This window comes from Myiozetetes cayanensis, unplaced genomic scaffold, assembly GCF_022539395.1.
Source record: "Myiozetetes cayanensis isolate MyiCay16 unplaced genomic scaffold, myiCay2020 scf24, whole genome shotgun sequence".
Lineage (NCBI taxonomy): Eukaryota > Metazoa > Chordata > Aves > Passeriformes > Tyrannidae > Myiozetetes > Myiozetetes cayanensis.
Genome location: NW_026087456.1, coordinates 8,511,234 through 8,530,069, shown reverse-complemented (window position 1 = coordinate 8,530,069; position 18,836 = coordinate 8,511,234). Strand labels below are relative to the sequence as shown.

The window sequence follows — 18,836 nt, the reverse complement described above, 5'->3', positions numbered from 1 at the left end:
TGTCAGTCACGGATACTCTTGCTTTCTGAGAGAACAGAATGGCCCTGGGCTGTCTTGGAGCTGCAGAATTTGTGATTTTTATTTTTTTAAACAAAAAACCCCAAACAAACCCCAGAGTAAACAAACCACCTCACAGAATTAAAGCTGAACTCATACTTTGGTAGTTTTTTGTTCTGAAGTTTCATTTTCTTTGTGCTGCTTCACGACATTTTAAATATGTGAAGTAGAAAGGGGCTTGGACAAATCCCTTGGCGTGTTTGGCTGTTTATTTTGGAGATGTCAAGATATACTGTTGGCTGTCTTAAGCCCCCTTCAGTTGATTGTTCTGTCTGTCCTTTCCTTGATTTCTTTGGTTTAGCTGAACACTGGGATGTGTTTCCTTTTCCCCCTCAATTTCTAGACAAAAAAACGTTGTGTAAGTTGCATCAAACTGTGAAAAGCTTGACTGCATTTTGAAGGTTCTATGAAACTCTTGTCTTCTGACCATGTCCTCTTCCACCCCCAGTACTTGACACTCCAGAGGAGCTGGAGAAGAAGCGGATCTGCCGCATCATCACCCGGGATTTCCCTCAGTACTTCGCGGTGGTGTCCCGGATCAAGCAGGACAGCAACCTCATCGGGCCCGAGGGAGGGGTGCTGAGCAGCACTGTGGTGCCACAAGTGCAGGCAGTCTTCCCAGAAGGGGCTCTAACCAAACGCATCCGCGTTGGCCTCCAGGTACAGTGCCACAATCACAAGGTTTTCAGTGTAAAATCACCTTCTTTGAAGTTCTGGGCCCCTCAGTTTAGGAAGGATGTTGAGGTGCTGGAGGGTGTCCAAAGAAGGGCAATGAGGCTGGTGAAGGGTCTGGAGCACAAGTCCTGTGAGGAGAGGCTGAGGGAGCTGGGGTTGTTCAGCCTGGAGAGCAGGAGGCTCAGGGGAGATCTCATCACTCTCCACAACTCCCTGACAAGAGGTTGTAGCCAGGTGGGTATTGTCCTCTTTTCCCAGGTGACCAGCAGCAGGACAAGAGGGCATGGTCTCAAGCTCTGCCAGGGGAGATTTAGGTTGGACATCAGGAAGAACTTCTTTACAGAGAGAGTGGTCAGACACTGGAATGGGCTGCCCAGGGCATGGTCTCAAGCTCTGCCAGGGGAGATTTAGGTTGGACATCAGGAAGAACTTCTTTACAGAGAGAGTGGTCAGACACTGGAATGGGCTGCCCAGGGTGGGAGTGGAGTCACCGCCCCTCGAGGTGTTTAAGAAGAGACTGGATGTGGCATCAGGGCCATGGTCTGGGTGACAAGGTGGTTTTTGGGTCAAAGCTGGACTAGATGATCTCACAGGTCTTTTCCAACCTAGTTGATTCTGTGTTTCTGTGAATGGAGAGCAGCATGTTCAGCTTATCATGTTGTCTACAATGCTTCTAGTAAAAATAGTAATAATAAAAAAAAATCCATGCAAAAGTCAAAGCAAGTGGTAAAGCTTTGGGTGTTTACAGTTAATTCAGATTCCTGTCTGTTAACTGTCCATATAATCTTGGGAAAAGTATCTAATTGTGGTGATTATTATGAGGTAGTAATAATAATATATTGATAATGATTTAGTAGGTCATAGAACAGTTTCTTAAATACTTACGAAAGGCAGCAGAAAAGTAAACAATGCTGCAATAATTAAGTCAAATGTACAGATTCTGAGCATGAAGTAACCAGCCTAACCATTCACTCTTGAAAGAAAGGGAAGTCTCCCCTGTCTCCATCTCATCCTCCTGCTGCTTGCATCCCCAGCTTACCTTGGCCAGGAGACTGTGCTTGTTGATATCCCCTGGGCTAGGCTGAATAGCACATGAAAACAGCTCAGAGCTTATTCTGAGAGGGAAAAAAAAAACATACAATGTACAGACCCAGTTCTTTACAAACTCCTTAAGTAACCATTCTGTTCTTTTCCGTTACTCTGGAAAGGCTCAACCCATGCACACTGAACTGACGAAGAAGATTTTAGGCAACAAGGCTACCTTCAGCCCCATAGTCACGCTGGAGCCCCGGCGGAGGAAGTTCCATAAACCCATCACCATGACCATCCCCGTCCCCAAGGCCTCCAGCGACGGGCTCATGAATGGCTATGGGGGCGACACGCCCACCCTGAGGTTACTATGCAGCATCACAGGTAGGATGCCAGCGCTGCAGCTTTCCCTCTGCATCTTCGATCTGTCGCTCCTCGTGGGCTGGAAATGTTAAGCTGATTGCACGCACGGGAAGCTGGGGGAAAACCTGGCTGGGGTGAGAAGCTGTGAAAATGAACCACGTTCCAAACAATTATTTTTAAGCAGAAATAACATTTGGTGTTTGGACTAACGAGAGATGTGTAATATAATCATAGACTTCAGGTTTGGTGGGTTTTTTTGCATTTTCCTTACAGTTTGGTTCTTGAGCAACCACATAGCTCTGCCTGGCAGACTAAGTGTAGTTCAGACTTAATGTAGCACTACACTGAAGTGAAAATTAATGGATTTTAACACTTAGTGCTTGCTGGAACTCCAAAGTGACCAGTGCCTCACTTAGTCTCACTTAAGAGGCAGAAATGAGCTGCATGCATTTAATTTAATAAATTAATTTAATCATGTTTAATTTAACGCATCCAGTCCCACCAGCCTTGGTGGAATAACATGGCTCCGAGGAGAAGGCATGTCTGGGATTATTACTGGTTTCACAGCAATTGAAAACTCAGGAGAATTTAAAATATTTCTTAGAAGCAAAAAAGTTGCAGACTTGCTTGGTTTTAATGTTTTTTTGATTTTTTTTAATCTCTCTCATTTCAGGAGGAACCACCCCTGCCCAGTGGGAAGACATCACTGGGACAACACCACTGACATTTGTTAATGAATGTGTTTCCTTCACAACAAATGTGTCTGCCAGGTACCTACACAACCAGACATGAGTTTTACAGTGATGCTTTCAAGTGCATGTCTTCTTTTCCAACAGATATTGCCTTTAAACTGTTTTAGTTTATATAGAAGAAGGAACAGAGAATATTATACAAATTTCTGTGGAAATAGAAATCCTTTGTTTGGGTGCCTCATTACACATCTTACAAGAGGTATTACTTCCAGACTATCCGAAAACTGAGAAGTCAGGCAGAAAGACCTGTAGGTGTACAAAACCGGAGTGTAGGAGCATCTCTTCCAACCATTTGTTCCTCCTGTCTTTTCTCTGAAGACAGAATTTCATATTAAAATAATAATAAATAAATAAACAATAATAATAATAATAATAAACATCTGTATTTATGTATTTTAGTTTGTATGCTGGCCAGGATTTATATCACAGAAATGCACAAAAGTCTCCTCTCCTGTAACAGGAGATGCAATCCATGGTCTGGAAAGTGTTCCATTTAGGGAATGTAGTCTAGCAAACAAAAATCTTGGATAACTTGCCCATGAAATTTAGTGAATTCAGTGCAAACCTTCGGTGTCCAGGGCAGTTATTACTGTTAGATTAGATTTGTTATATGGTGAAATAATGTATTCAGTGTTAAAATGAGATCAGCTCTTGCAGCCCAAGCTCCAGTTTAACATTAGACAAAATAAAGTATTATTTTTTTATACTTTCTCAGTTCAGGAAGGGTTTTTTGGTTTTTTTTTCCCATGAGGCTGGCTGCTTTGCTGATGTACATTCCTTTTTGGTTCAGGCAGACATTTTCCTGTAGCAGCAGTGACCACGAGAGGGAGATCTTACAGTGTGTTTAGCTCTCAGCTGCTACTCAGCAGTCTGTGTAAAGGGTGAAATTAGAGCTGAATTAGAGGTTAATTTAAGAACCATATGTGGAAATCCCGATGATGACAGGAAAATTGATTACTGTTGTTAATGTTCTGTGATATAGGCAGGGTCCCATGTAGAGATTTTAATGGGTTCTGCCTCTTTTTTGTAAATGAAATGAATGTTCAGCTGATTACTTCCATTCAAACTCACTTTAAGTGCTAGTAAAGTCAGAAAATCGGATTTTTCATATATTTGCTGTCAAGGAAATAATTACAAGCTAACCTTACTTTTTTCACTTGCACCCTGGTCTAAAAGTGCCAAGAATCAGCTAATTTCTGACTATTTGCTATTCAGAGTAATTTCTTATGTCTAGCTAAATCATTACTGATGGACAACAGTTTTCCCATTCATAAGACTCACTCTGTCCCAAGTGAGCTTGGGAAAGAGATATATTTGTCATGTGAATCACACTGCAGACTTGGAGGCATGGCTGTTGTTTTCCATTTCCTGAGCTGCAGCTTTTTAAAAAATTGTCTCTGTTTGGGCTTTTTAGCCCCTGGTGTATGACAGCAAATCATTGAGGCATCTGGTGGTTTCTCAGAGGATGCAGCCTCTCCAGTTTGAGTCCAGCACTGCATAGTTCTCCCACACAGGAAAAGGAAAGTATCAGTGTGCAAAGCCTCTCTGTACCACACATGCTTTCTCTCCTCCAAATGTCATCAGCCTGTTTTTTTGACCAGTGTGTTTGTTAAATGTTCTAAAGAGCAGCACAGCACAAAATTCGCTGTTATTCAGCTGCAGATGAGTAAGCCCAGAGCAGTCACGCTGAGAAGGTGTGCTTTGGGGTCCTAATGCCGTGTAATCCACAGTAAGGAATAAGCCCCCTGTAGATTATGTCAGCTTTTGAGCTGTCTTTGACCTCTCCCAACTTCCGTCTCCATCCTACGGGTATGAAACTCGAGCATGATTTCCACCCACACAGTGGATTTTACGGAGCAGAAATGTCATCAGCTCCGCAGAGAAACCAGAGTGATGGCTGGGAAAGCAGGCAGCACATGTTACTCCCTGGAAAATAGTTGGTGATTAAATTCACATGAGAGTAATTTCTGACTTTGCATTCAGGATGAAATCATTTACATTGAGCTAAAGACCTCCAGGTTTTGATATTGTATATAAGGAGTGTGCTTTTATCCTTTAAGTTCGATGGTGGACAAAAAACAAGCATAACAGTTCTTTCTTGTGACTTGTTATCTACAGTTGCTGGGCAAACATATAATTTCCTTTCTTAAATCTTTCTGTGCTGATTACCCGACTCTTCCTTTTCTTTTACAGATTTTGGTTGATAGACTGTCGACAGACACAAGAATCTGTTACTTTTGCTTCCCAAGTGTACAGAGAGATTATCTGTGTCCCCTACATGGCCAAATTTGTGGTGTTTGCCAAATCCCACGATCCCATCGAAGCACGGTTAAGGTGTTTCTGCATGACGGACGACAAGGTGGATAAAACTCTAGAGCAACAAGAAAACTTTGCTGAAGTTGCCAGAAGCAGGGACGTAGAGGTACTGTACAGGACTCTCTTTTCTCCATTTTCTTGTGTCTGCTTTTAAACTAATATTGTCTGCCACAAGTACTGCAAAATAACTGCCAACAACTACTGTCATGAGGCAGTATCAACTGAGTGATAAGATGGAAACTTGGACTTTAGTCAGATATAAGGGAAAAGTAGTGATGAAACCCTATTCCCAATAGGCAGCTAAGGGGGGACAGTCAGAGCCCAAAAGCACAGGTAAATCCCAATTTCCAGTAACTCCTAAATGCATGTCACTAACCAAAAAGGCAGCTGACAGTAGTCATGTTTTGTCAGCACCTTTACGTACCAAGAAGTTGAAGTAGCAAGTTTGATTAATATTCTGCTTTGCAAAAATAAAATTAAATCTGCTGCTGAACAGGCAAAAGCTTTCCAGGAAACTGCCTGCTAAATGCAGTTTTTCTGGCTCTGTCAGCTTCCTCAGAAAGGATAACAGATTGGAAGTGCTTTAACTTACAGGCATGGCACATTCTTCTGCTTCGTTCAGCCTCTTTTCCATGAGAATCCCACACCCTCGCTGTTCCTGAAGCTGTGACAGGAATTTCTTGTGCACAGCAGGTGGATAAAATAAGGGTTATCAAGCCGCCAAGGCTGAATTTCTGGGAAGTAAAGATGAGATATTAGTGTATTGTCAGGTTGAAGGGAACATCTCCCAAACTGCTAATCTGTTATTTAAACACATGAGGGGGCCATAACAGCACAATCTGAAGATGTAGCAACACTACCACTATATAGGGATTTCAGAGAGGTATTTACCTGAGGCCTGACTTTGAAAAACCCTAGACCTTTACCAATCAATCTGAAACAAATAGAAATCTGCTGATATACACTGCTTTTGACTTGTGATTTGATTGCTGAAGAAAATACTTCTCTGACTGTGATTCCGTCTTTAAGGAGAAGTCCTAACCACCTCCCTGTGATTAATTGCTGCTTTGCTACTTTATCCTTTTCCAACAGGTATTAGAAGGAAAACCCATCTATGTTGACTGCTTTGGCAATTTGGTGCCTCTCACAAAGAGTGGGCAACATCATATATTCAGCTTTTTTGCCTTCAAAGAGAATAGACTTCCTCTGTTTGTTAAGGTAATGTTAATGGCTCCTTTTTTGGATATTTCAAGTTATTGTTTCACCATATTTTTGCTAACAAAGGAAAAAAAAAATCAATTTAGCTGAATTCCCAACTGTATAACCTGATGTTACCCCTGTAGTATTCCATCTAAAAAGATGTGGTTTTGCTCTGGCAGGTGCGAGATACCACTCAAGAACCCTGTGGACGATTATCTTTCATGAAGGAGCCAAAATCTACAAGAGGCCTCGTTCACCAAGCCATATGTAATTTAAACATCACTTTACCCATTTACACAAAGGTACTGTGAAATTACACTGATCTCTAGTCATCAGCATTTATAATACAAACAAGAAAGGAGGAGGGCAAAACATGGTGAAAGTTTTGTGGTCAGGGATTTTAAAGAGGAATAAATTCCACCCAAGGGCTTCCAGCCTCTTGGGTTTGGTACTTCTAGTGCCAGTGTTTGGAGGTGTTATCAGGTTTTTTCTGAGGACTCAGAAGAGATGAGTGGGAGTGCCCTTGATTCTGTTTAAACAAGATCAGATATTAAACACTTGTTTACTTAGAAAGACTCAGTTTATATTTATTCTGGGGAAACATAGGGAGGGTTTTTTTGTGCTGGTCACATTAGCAGCTGCATGCCTTTCAGGGATGCACAAGGCTGTTTGCCCCAAATCTTGCATGTTTTGTTCATTTTTTCCTCAGCATCTTTAGAATATAATATGATCTTTAGTATAGCATTTTTGTGTAATTTTAAAACAGCAGATCTCAACATATTTTTAACTTCCAATGGGTCATGTTCTTAACTATTTTGAGTATTTATTCATGCTAATTTATAGAGAAAAAGTGTGTATATATTGCAAGTTTTGATACAAATAAGGATCACTAGAAGTCTAACACCCAGAAGCAACTTTTCTGTTCGTATTTTGCTCGGTTCTGTAGCCTTTTGTGTTTTAAACTGACCGTTCAGTTTTGCTGCTTTTTGACGTAAGAAATCAACTGCAGAAATGTTCTGCATTTTGGTCTTCTCTGTTAAATGTTGTCAGAAGTTACTTTTTCCCACTCTCTTCTAAAAAAATTGCATTTTGCCTGTTGTTTTCCCCTTTTCTTTTCGCATGGCAATTTGGAACTGAAAGGAATCAGATTCAGATCAAGAACCAGAAGAGGTAATGTTGCTAAATCAGCATGTTCATGCCTACTCACACCACTCAAACACAACTAGCAGACACAACTTGGAAGATTAAATCTGTAGTAAAACAGACACATTCATCCTCAGCTCAGTTCTACAAACACAACAAGGAGGAGTGCAATTAAAGGCTCTTGTACAGGCTCACTTTTGGAATGTACAGAGTTTAACCTGCCCTGTGTCAAAATTAGAGATCTTCTGCATTTATAACATCCAATAGACTGGAGGTTTCTGAAATCCAGCACAAAGTCAGTGTTAATTTTTCATCTTTGGCATAAACTAGATGGCACCAACCCCACCCTGTGCTCCCAGCCCTCATCTGGCAGTTAGGAATGTTCCTTAAGGTTTGACCCCTGCGTGAATGGGTAACATTAGAAAAGCATCCCCACATTTTGGTGATGTTCAGCTGGATTGCAGTTTCCTATTATAGTTACAGAGATATTTACCACTCCTATGGTAAATATGACTTCTTCTGTTTGTGTATAAGCAACTAAAGCACAAAAGGACAAGCTCATTGGTGGCTAAAACCACCTCCCATTTTAAATTATTTTTTGTTGATTTCATTATTTTTATGCTAATAATATTTATTAGTATGCTGACATAATGCTGATCTGGAAGAACATAAAGTAAGGGGAATTAAAGGATCCCAGGTTACCGTGTAGGGTGATCTGTACATCAGAGGAATTCAGGCTATTATGGATCCATAACGCACACTGCTGAGTGTAAAATTTAACTATGTGAGCCCAAAGCATTGCAAGGCATGTACAGATATGCACCTGTGGCCAGTGATTTACTTCTGTTCATTGCCAGTTTATGGAAAAGCAAGGATTTACTCATATCATAACTGAGCCTATATTTTATATTCTTTTAAAAGAATATTTTCAAGCAAGTACAGCATTTTCAGCACCCACTAAAAAACTTGGGGGCCTGAACACACATGATATCTTGTACCAGCAGTACTGCACAGCTTGATTTGCATTCCCCACAGTCATCCTACCCCCACCACAAGTTTGTACAGGAAATGAAACATTTAATGCTACTTCTACCTTGGGGTACTTTTGCATGGCAAGATTCACCCACCATGTACTTGTGTGGACAAATGCTGACAGAACTGAAATAAATTCAAATCACAAGGCAACCTCAAAAATCTACTTCTTGAATTTTCATAGTCTGACAGTGCATTTTGTTTCATGTGGGTTTTTTTGGCAAGGATGATATTTTCTTTCACTAAAGAAATTAAGCCATGCTTTTACTGTTGCCTGAAATACATTCTTGGCTCCACTTCATAAGTGCATGAATTTGTGTGTCTCCATACATCTAGTAGATTTAACTTCATGAGTGACTTCTGCATTTCAGTTTGATTTCAACTTTTAAATTTCCCCTTTTTCCCTTCCAGGTTGACATGACATCAGAAAAAAGTAAGATTTTCTTTTTTTTTGACCTGAAAGTGTTATAATGCAGTTTGTATGAAAGATGGTTAAGAATAAACATAAGCATGAAAGTGAGCTAAGGTTTAACTGCTATTGCTAATAACATCAATACTTTAATAGAAAACAATTTAATATCAAAGCAACTATCCAATTAAATACATTTAACATATAAATTAACAATTTAAAACCGTTCATCTAAGCATTTACTTTCCTTCGACATCCCTAGTGATCCCGCTATTGCTATTTTGCTTGTATGGATGCTCATCCCTCCATTCTTTTTTTGTTTTCTCCGCTTGTTGACACCCATTCCTGCCTCATACTTGAGACAGACGACAGTATCACTTTTCAGGAAAACTTAGTGAAGGCTCCCCTGTATTTCATTGACCTCGTGGAATACAAGCGTGCCAAAAAGTGATACTGTCCAAATTAACAGGCTGTTTAACCCTTCCCTGCCCTGTACTGTGGTGAAATATGGCTGGAAATATGACATTGAAGCTTGGCACAGCGTGTGTACCCCTTGTACCTCCAAAATCAGGCCAATACTGTCAGAAACTGAGGGCGAGGGGGGTCACTAAGATCTCCTTTGGAGAAGGTGCAAATTAAACAATTCCACAGACTGAATAGAGTCTCTAATGAGAGCTGCTTCCAAATGAGCCATTTCTTGGATCTGTTTAGGGAGAGAATGACATCTGTCTTGTTTCCAGTTAAAGTGCCGTGTCTTGCATTGTTCCACCACTGCTTCCTCACTGCCAGCTCCCCCAGCCACAGAGGAGCCCTTTATTTCCCACAGGAGCTACTTTGCTTCAGGCTAATTCACTTCCTTCTTTGGCCGGTGGGACACTCATGCATTTGGTATTTATGAAAATGTATCCTGCAAGTCTGTGAAGTTACTGACCAGCATTTCAGTGTGCACTGGACAGTTGACACCAAAACAGCAGCACCAAAAGGCCACATTTTCAGCACCAAAATAGCCCACATCGATCTGGTTGTAGTTAATGTACAGTGCAGACATCTAGCATTTGTTACACCCAGGAGAACAGCGCAGCAAACCAGCTGGTTTTTTACAGATAAATACAGCTACTTATGATATATTGCTGAGGTTCTCCTTATTTGCACCAGCGCTTTGGCTTTAAGTCTGCAGTGCCGAAATGTGCAGTTCCATGTGACGTGCTACCACCTTTAAAGGGGAAATGTCCAGTTGTAATTCCTAAGCATTGTGTTCTGTTTGTAACTTGCTTCAGTCCTCCACTGTTTCATTCTGCTCAATAGCCATTTTCTGCTAGTCCTTGCTGAAACAGAACATTCCCAGCAGGCAGTTGTGGCACAATGGGAATTCACTGCAGTCAGCTTCCTGTATCTCGATTGTCAGATTAGACAAATATTTCACCACAGTATGTTTTACAAGATTCTCCTGTACCTTTAATTGATATGATTAGTTTTTAGAGCTCTTGTTTTTTTAACCGAAGCTACAACATCCCCAGCAGCATTTGCAACACCTTTGCTTTGCATGGAAATAACTTGCCTTACATGAATTGTACGTATGTGTCTAGTGTGACTGTCTCTGATTTTGGGTTGCCATACATTACATTTTTTAAAACTCTGAAATCACTTCTAAGTTGATTCACAGTTTTTTCCTATTCTCTCTCCTTTTCTTCTCTGTCCTCTCTTTCCTCGGTCAGTTCATTAGTTGTCAATGAGGATGTTCCAAGGAAAGGACCATGCCTCTTAAAACAAAAGACTGTTTGTTTCATTGTGTAGGTGTGAAATCCCCTTAGATGAAATGCCGGTTTGCAGCTGATTCAGATCTCTCCGTATTTGGTCATATTTTAGATTACTGCAGAATTACTTTTCACTTTTTATTTTGGTCATTCAGAAAAACAAAACCGTTAACCCGACGTTACTCTGACAGTTTGCTAACACTGGCTTTCTCTTAGAGGAAATCGACTTTCAATCAGTTCTAATGCTTTCCCCCTTTTTTCTTGTTTTTCTTTTTATTTGAACATTGATCTGTAACATCTGAACAATCTTGAGATGCCTCTCTTTGTGTAACTTCACTGTGTTCCTTCTGGTTTTGGTTTTTAAATTTCGTTGTTGTTGTTTTGGTTTCTTTTTAGTGGTGTCCTGATTTGGTTTGTTCCAGCTTGGATACTGTATGTGTGGTTGTGCTCTAGCGATAAAGTGAAGCAAGTTATTTCCTGCCATTTTCCTTTTCAGTTGGGTTTTCCCCCCACCCCCGTTAGCTTTGCTTTGCACTTGTACCCTCAGATCTTGTGGATTCATCATTCCCGGCCCATTTTGTTGACCTTCCCACCACTGCAACCAAAGACTGTCATTTTCAGTCCTGATTACATTTTCCAATCTCTATTTTTGATTTCCACTTTACTTTCAATGTTTTTCATTCGCATCAAAGATGACGAGACAGAGTCTACAGAAACATCTATCCTGAAAAGCCATCTGGTTAATGAAGTCCCTGTACTAGCCAGTCCAGACCTGTTGTCTGAAGTTTCAGAGATGAAACAAGATTTGATCAAAATGACTGCCATCCTGACAACTGACCCTTCTGATAAATCAGGCTCCATTAAAGTGAAAGATCTTGGAAAAGCTGCTGAGGAAGAGCCAGGAGAGCCTTTCGAAATAGTTGAAAGAGTGAAAGAGGACTTAGAAAAAGTAAATGAAATTCTGAGAGGGGGATCCTATACCAGAGAAGAACATGTTTTGCACGAGTCCATTTCCAAACAAGAGCCCGTAGAAGAAGAATGGATCATTGTCAGCGATGAGGAAATTGAAGAGGCCAGAAGAAATGCTCCCTCAGAAGTCATGGAGTCGACCGGTGTAGATGTCAGGGTAGACAAAGGGACAGCAAAAAAGGGGGAGCGAGACACAAAAGGAAAGGGAAAGGATGTAAAACCACACGTTTCTCCTCATGAGGTACGGCCACAAGCCTTACAAGAGGACGTAGCAGAAGAGAAGGTTGAAGCTGTAGTAATAAGCAGGGATTCTGAAAAAGGAGGAAAAGAATCTCCAAAAAGTGGAAAGGAGCAACAGAAGGCGGCCTCAGAAGTTAAAAAACCTGTTAGGACAAAATTAAAAGAGAAGCCAAAGCCAAAGGAAGGCAAGGCACAGAGCAGCGGAGAAAAACTGAGACTACCAAAGCTCACTGCAGACGAGTCGCAGGGCGGGGAACCCGGCCTAAAGGTGACAGCTGCTCCGGAGGCTAAAGCCGTGTCCCCTGTTATAGAGGACACTCCCATTGGCTCCATAAAAGATAAAGTGAAAGCTCTTCAGAAACGAGTGGAAGACGAGCAAAAAGTACGGTCCAAACTACCTGTCAGAGTTCAAGCAAAAGAAAGCCCTGCCGAGAAGGCACCTAAGAAACCAGCACAAGTCAAAAAACCGGTAGCACACAAAGCCCAACCGCCCGTCTCGCCTTCTTCTAAGACTGAGAGACTCGAAGAGACCATGTCAGTTCGTGAGCTGATGAAAGCCTTCCAGTCAGGGCAGGACCCATCCAAGAATGTGTCTGGCCTGTTTGAGCACAAGTCCATCAAACAGAAGCAACAGGCCCCCGAGAAGGAAACAACGCGGAGGAAAACAACTCCTTCACAGAGCGAAGCGAGGCGAGTAACAAGCCTCAAGACAGACAAACAGAAGGACAAACCAAGCCCGGTATCAAAGGCAGAGAAAGAGCCACAACCCAAAAAAGGAAAAACACCAGTTACTAGCACTGAAACCACCAAGAAAGCTGGTGGTAAAGACCAGGCGAAAGAGCAGAGCAGCAAAAAGCCAACGGAACCTCTCCCTCCTGTAGTAATTGATGTGAGTGCCAAAGAAACGACATCTGGGAAGGGCAGGCCTTCTGATGATCAGGGAGATCCTGACTTCCAGATCAGCCCTGACAGGAAAACCTCAACGGACTTTTCTGACGTCATTAAAGAAGAACTGGAGGATAATGACAAATACCAGCAGTTCCGACACCTCTCAGTGACAGAGGAGGGAGAACTTAACTTGGAGCAAGTACTGACCAGTCCTTTCGGTGTTGCTTTTCCCACAGAGGATGGGAAAGATGGATTCCTTCCTGCTCTTTCTCTGCAAAGTGGTGCTTTTGATGGGAGCTCAGAGAGCCTTAAACACGAAGGTGTGGCTGACTCTCCTGGCAGTCTACTCGATGGAACCCCTCAGATCAGCTCTGAGGAAAGTTACAAACATGAGGGTCTGGCAGAGACTCCAGAAACAAGCCCAGAAAGCCTTTCATTCTCACCAAAGAAAACTGATGGGCCAACTGAGGAAGCTAAAGGAGCGGCTAAAGCACATACAACAGCTGAAACGTGCTCTCCAAAGGAAGTCTCCTCAAAGGAAGATGAAAAAGGTATTACTGAGAGGCAGCTAGATGCTGTTACTGAGACTAGTAAGTCTCATTCTGACCATGTATCAGAAGAGCGTGTACCTACAGCCTCTGAAGAAGAGGCTGATAAAGGAAGTAGCTCAGCTTCCATTATGAAAGATATTAGCAGGGATAAAGAATCCAGAACCACTGCACATTTCACTAAGTCTTCTGAAACACATGACACTGCTTTAGAGAAAGAAAAAGCTATAACCTGTGAACGCCGTGTTGCGGTTAGAAGTCCCCAGAAATTGGAACTTTCACTTGCTAGCCATGATAGTGAAAGCTTTAGCCCAGTTGCAGATGACTCTTTGACTATAAGTCATAAAGACTCCCTGGAAGGAAGCCCAGTGCTAGAAGATAACTCATCACACAAAACACCCGACTCTTTGGAGCCCAGTCCTATGAAAGAGTCTCCCTGCCGTGATTCCCTTGAAAGCAGCCCCGTAGAACCAACAGTGAAGGCTTGTATTTTGGGGCAGGGTCCTCTGCAGCCAGTTCTTAGCAAAGGAGAAGGCTGCCCAGAGCTGGCATCGGTGCGTTCCAGGATTCTCCGTGACCCCGAGGGAAGTGCCGATGATGACAGTCTAGAGCAAACATCGCTCATGGAGAGTTCGGGGAAAAGTCCCGTTTCACCCGAGACTCCTAGTTCAGAAGAAATTAGCTATGAAATCACACCTAAAACGGCAGACTTGCAGTCACTGTCAAACATACCAAAGTCGGCCACGATCCCTGAAGTCAACGAAGAGCCAGAGGATGACTCAGAAAGCGAACCTAAGAAGAGATTCACCCCCGAAGAGGAGATGTTTAAAATGGTGACCAAAATCAAAATGTTTGATGAATTGGAACAAGAAGCAAAGCAGAAGAGAGATTACAAGAAGAATCGTAAGCAGGATGAATCTTCTGTAGCTGCCAGTTCAGAAGCAACATGTGAAACTGAAGCATCAGAACCAAGGGCTGTAGTAGAAAAAGATGTACCTACAGTAGTTACACCTGCAGCTGAATCTAGGAAAAGCTCTTCCTCTTCAGAAAGCGAACCAGAATTGACTCGGCTCAAAAAAGAAGCCGACTCAGGCCTCTTAATGGAGCCTGTGATCCGAGTGCAGCCACCCTCACCTTTACCATGCAGTGTGGACTCCAGCTCCAGCCCCGACGAAGCAGGTTTCCAACCCATTGATTCCCAGCAATGCTCTGTCGGGATAGGTGCGGTTAAAGCAGAAGGCAAAGGTGACAAAGAGGAACCGCTTGTCCTTGGGCACAGCTGTAAGGTTTCTACAGGAGAGTCAGGCACTTGTCATTCCGATGGTTGTGCTGAATCTAAATGCTGTGGCGGGACAGGTGACTGTGAGGCAGTCAGTCCCGATGCCCCAGTCACACAACCTGGGGGTGCTCTCTGTCACTCCGTTGATGACAGTCCTCAAAAAGAAGTTCACACTGACTCTTCATTAACACTCGAGCAATACGAGGCTACTGAAAAAGATGTCAAACCCACAGCATCGTTAACACACAGAGATCTCATTTCTACAGGAGCTGTGTCAGAGAAGGCAGGTGGCCTTTCTTGTGGGCATGGTACCACCCAGTACTCCGTACCACGAGATGGCGAACTGGCTGAAGATGATACCACTGACCATTCTGCTTTGGGAAGGGATTTGGGAAAAGTAGATGCAGGTTTTGAAACATCTCAAAGAGATAGTCCTGCTGAGGAACCCTTACCAGAGTATTCATCCCTTACCACTGAAACAGTGGAACTTGACAGTTGTGTAGCAGATGCCACTGACAGTAGTGCTCCATATATAGTGAGCCCTTATGAAAATGTGTCTTCTGGACATTTCTTTATTGACTCTGAAAGTGAGGTAGGATCTGGCAGAAGTCCGCTCTCTAGGGAAACCTGTTCTGTTGCAGAAGGGAAAGATCAGATGGGTGAAACTTTACTTAGCAGAGACACAGGCAGTGAGTATTGCTCTTCAGAGGAAGTGTATATGGAAATAGAGCCCAAGCCAGAGGATGGATTTCGGACAGTGTCACAAGGGTCTTTGTCCTCAGATTCCACACAATTGGCTGAATCTGCCCTTGAGGATATAAGAGATGAAACGGAGAAATTGATGGGTCACGTTGTCATCACTAGAACCGATGTGGATTCTGACATGTGGAGCGAAATACGTGAAGACGATGAAGCTTTTGAAGCTCGGGTGAAGGAAGAGGAACAAAAGATATTTGGGTTGATGGTAGACAGGCGATCGCAAGGCACAACCCCTGACACGACACCGGCCAGGACACCCACCGAAGAAGGGACACCACTCAGTGAGCAAAATCCTTTTCTTTTTCAGGAAGGCAAGTTGTTTGAGATGACTAGAAGTGGAGCCATTGACATGACCAAAAGGAACTACCCAGATGAAAGCTTCCACTTCTTCCAGGGTGGGCAGGAGCCTCAGGAAGAAGTTTCATTATCTGAAGAAGTGAAAGAAGCAGCAGAGGAGGAATTTTCGAAGCTGGAGGGCTCACTGAACCCATTTGCACCTTCAGAATCAGAGGAGTCAGATATACCAGAAAAAGACACAGTGAAATATTCACCCCCATCACCCGAGTCTAGTGATAAATCAGAAGAAATGACAGGTGAAGGTGTCAGCACAGGCACCTCAAAAGCAGATCTTAAATCCAGAATTCCAATTAAAATGGGTATTTCAGCTTCTTCAAAATCACCAAAGAAAGAAACTGCTGCCTCTGAAGCTGAGCCCCTCTCCAGAACAGAGACCGACACGGTTGATAGCAGTCAGGTGCCTTGCCCCATCTCTCCTGAGCAGTGTGCTGTAGAAGATGAATTAGTTTTTTCCAAAGTCACCAGATCGGTTAGTTCTGAACAGGGCGAGGAGTCCCCGGACTCTTCCCCAGAGGAACAGAGATCTGTGATTGAAATCCCCACTGCTCTAATGGAGAGCGTGCCTTCTTGTGAAAGCAAATCCAAAATCCCTGTCCGAACAGCTGCCGCCGCATCGCAGTCCTCGCAACAGTCAGAAAACGAGAGCCTTTCCCCGGACGACTTCCTAGACAGCTCGCAGTGTGAAGGAAAAGATGAACAAGCAAAACCAAAGTCTAAAATTCCCATCAAATCCGCTTCCCAAAAAGCTGAACCGCAATACACTGGCACAGATACGTCTGCCCGCAAGCCGGAGTCGCCCAAAGCTCTCGACGTGACGAGCACTGTACCTACGAAACAAGATAACCGGAGTAAATCGGAATCTGACGCGAGTAGTCCCGTGGACCCAAAGGCTAAGCGTTCAATCAAAGCTAGGAGTTATGCTGAGGCAGAAGCAGAGACCAGAGAGAGGGAGAGCGAGATGAAGTTTGAGCTAGACTCAGATGAGGCAGCAACAGCAAGATCGAAGGTATTTTCATCACGGTTGCCAGTTAAAAACAGAAGCACTACAGGCTCCCGCGGTGCTTTTAGTCCCACAAAAGAAAGTAAGGACCATTTTTTTGATCTTTACAAAAACTCCATAGAGTTCTTTGAAGAAATTAGTGATGAAGCTTCTAAATTAGTGGAAAGACTCACGCAGTCAGAGAGAGAACAAGAATTAGTTTCAGATGATGAAAGCAGTAGCGCCCTAGAAGTTTCAGTTATTGAAAATGTGCCATCCAGTGAGACTCAGCAGTCAGTTCCTGAAGACATCTTTGACATCAGACCCATTTGGGATGAGTCTGTAGAGACTCAGATTGAACGTATCCCTGACGAAAATGTCCATGACCATGCTGAAGGTATTTGCCAACGACTGGGATTCCCTGTGCGACGCATGTCATGAATTAAACTTTTTTGTTTTCTGTTTCCTTTGGTGTGTGTGTGTGCGTGTGTGTTTGTGTGCTGGTGTAACGCGTGTGGCATTTTCTTTTCAGCTTTTGGTGGTTGGTTGTGCTTTTTTTTTTTCCCCCCCTGTGAGCCGTGTTTGGTTTTTTTGTGTTGTGTCTGTGTTGTTGTCTGTGAACCGATCTCAAGATTGCAAACCATAAGTGCTTATGGGAAGTGTTACCTTAAGAAACAAAAACACTTCTAAAAATATGTATTGTTTTGCCATTAAAGCAATTGCTTAGGTCATGCACGTTTTGGCTTTTGACTTTCCCTGGCCCTGTTACTAACTATTAACTTCTACTAATAATAACATGTTCGGGCAGCAAGACAGGCAAATTTATATTCTTTTGAGTTTTTACACAGAGAGATCCACAGAAGTTTTAAAGAATTAAGCTTTTTACGTTCCTTTTTTTGACAATCTGTGTCAAAAAAGCTCTGAGTCACTGGTAATTTTAGTACAAGTTTTCTGGTGTTTGGTTTTCCTCTCGCCTACTTGTGTACTCCTGCTGGAAATCTGGGAGCTGAAATGACACGTGCATGTATCGTGAACCCTAAGCAATGTCCTGATCCTGAGGTGTCACATCCTGTGTGTGCATTCAGGGAAAATCAAAACTCAAACTCTGCCATCCTCAAATTAGCTTTGAGGATGGGAGGAACCGTCAGTCTCACCCTTAGCGAAATAAATGAAGACTGATGAATGACCACCTGATTTTTCCTTGCCTTCGTTGTGAGTATTTTGTCTCACTCCCTGGTCTAAAGGGTCAAAGCCACTTCAATTAACAATGTCTCAAATACAGACCGTATTCCAAAGTGCTGTATGGACTGTTTGAACAGAACTTTCCCTACTACAGAAAGAACATAATCAGAAGCACCGGTCCCGATGAATTCTTCAACCCTGGCATTTACTAAGGAGGCATGGAAAATTATGGCTCTCGACCTAGACAAAGCCTTCAATTTAATGTTAGAATGAAGTTTTAGAATAAAGTGCTTGGCCTAAATAGACACAGTAGGCGCTTCAGTCCTGCCTTAGATTTTTCACTGGAAAGCCTGATTTTCAAATGGAAAATATAGATAGTCCTGTGCTTTAAAAAAAAAAAAAAAAAATCAAGCTTTTTGGTTTTATTTTTTTACCTGAGGATTTACAGTCCTCGCTTTAGTTATGCAGCCTGTCCACATTTAGACACAGCAGTTAGAAAAAACAGCACCTTCCCTTCGTGGGCTGTATCACCTGTGGAAACGGTTTTTGACTTGTAAAAGGCAACTTGTGGCTCTCTTTGACCTTCAGATCAACAGGATGATCAGGAAAGGACAGAGGAAAGACTGGCCCACATCGCTGATCATCTTGGATTCAGCTGGACAGGTAAAATGCACGTCCTCTGCTCAGGAGGAAAAGGAGGGTCCACACTCTTTTCTTGTTTCTTTTGGATGATTTCTTGATTATCTAAAAAATGTTTTATAGAAATATTTCTATAAGTAGTGAATAGACAAATGAAAGTAGCACGGAATGACCTGCAGATATCACTGAAAATCAGCTCCAAGGCTCTTACAAAGAGGAGCTGTGCAGAAATCTCTGTGCTGTGTCAAACTGTGCAGTGTGACAAA

At 42.7% G+C, this 18,836-nt stretch overlaps 1 protein-coding gene across 28 annotated transcripts in view; it reads left to right on the top strand.

Moving 5' to 3' along the window:
- Window positions 1-18,836, top strand: part of ANK2 (ankyrin 2) — a 260,645-nt gene that overhangs the window by 229,952 nt on the left and 11,857 nt on the right. For 13 of the 28 annotated variants that reach the window (XM_050320660.1, XM_050320666.1, XM_050320661.1 and 10 more), the window contains 9 exons: window positions 506-717; window positions 1,941-2,145; window positions 2,798-2,894; window positions 5,070-5,298; window positions 6,285-6,410; window positions 6,572-6,694; window positions 7,533-7,562; window positions 8,979-9,000; window positions 18,520-18,594. In XM_050320660.1, coding sequence (XP_050176617.1) covers window positions 506-717; window positions 1,941-2,145; window positions 2,798-2,894; window positions 5,070-5,298; window positions 6,285-6,410; window positions 6,572-6,694; window positions 7,533-7,562; window positions 8,979-9,000; window positions 18,520-18,594 — 1,119 coding nt within the window. Of the gene's footprint in view, window positions 1-505; window positions 718-1,940; window positions 2,146-2,797; window positions 2,895-5,069; window positions 5,299-6,284; window positions 6,411-6,571; window positions 6,695-7,532; window positions 7,563-8,978; window positions 9,001-11,422; window positions 17,147-18,519; window positions 18,595-18,836 lie in introns of all 28 variants that reach the window. The other 15 variants (XM_050320653.1, XM_050320655.1, XM_050320654.1 and 12 more) reach the window with 2 other exon arrangements.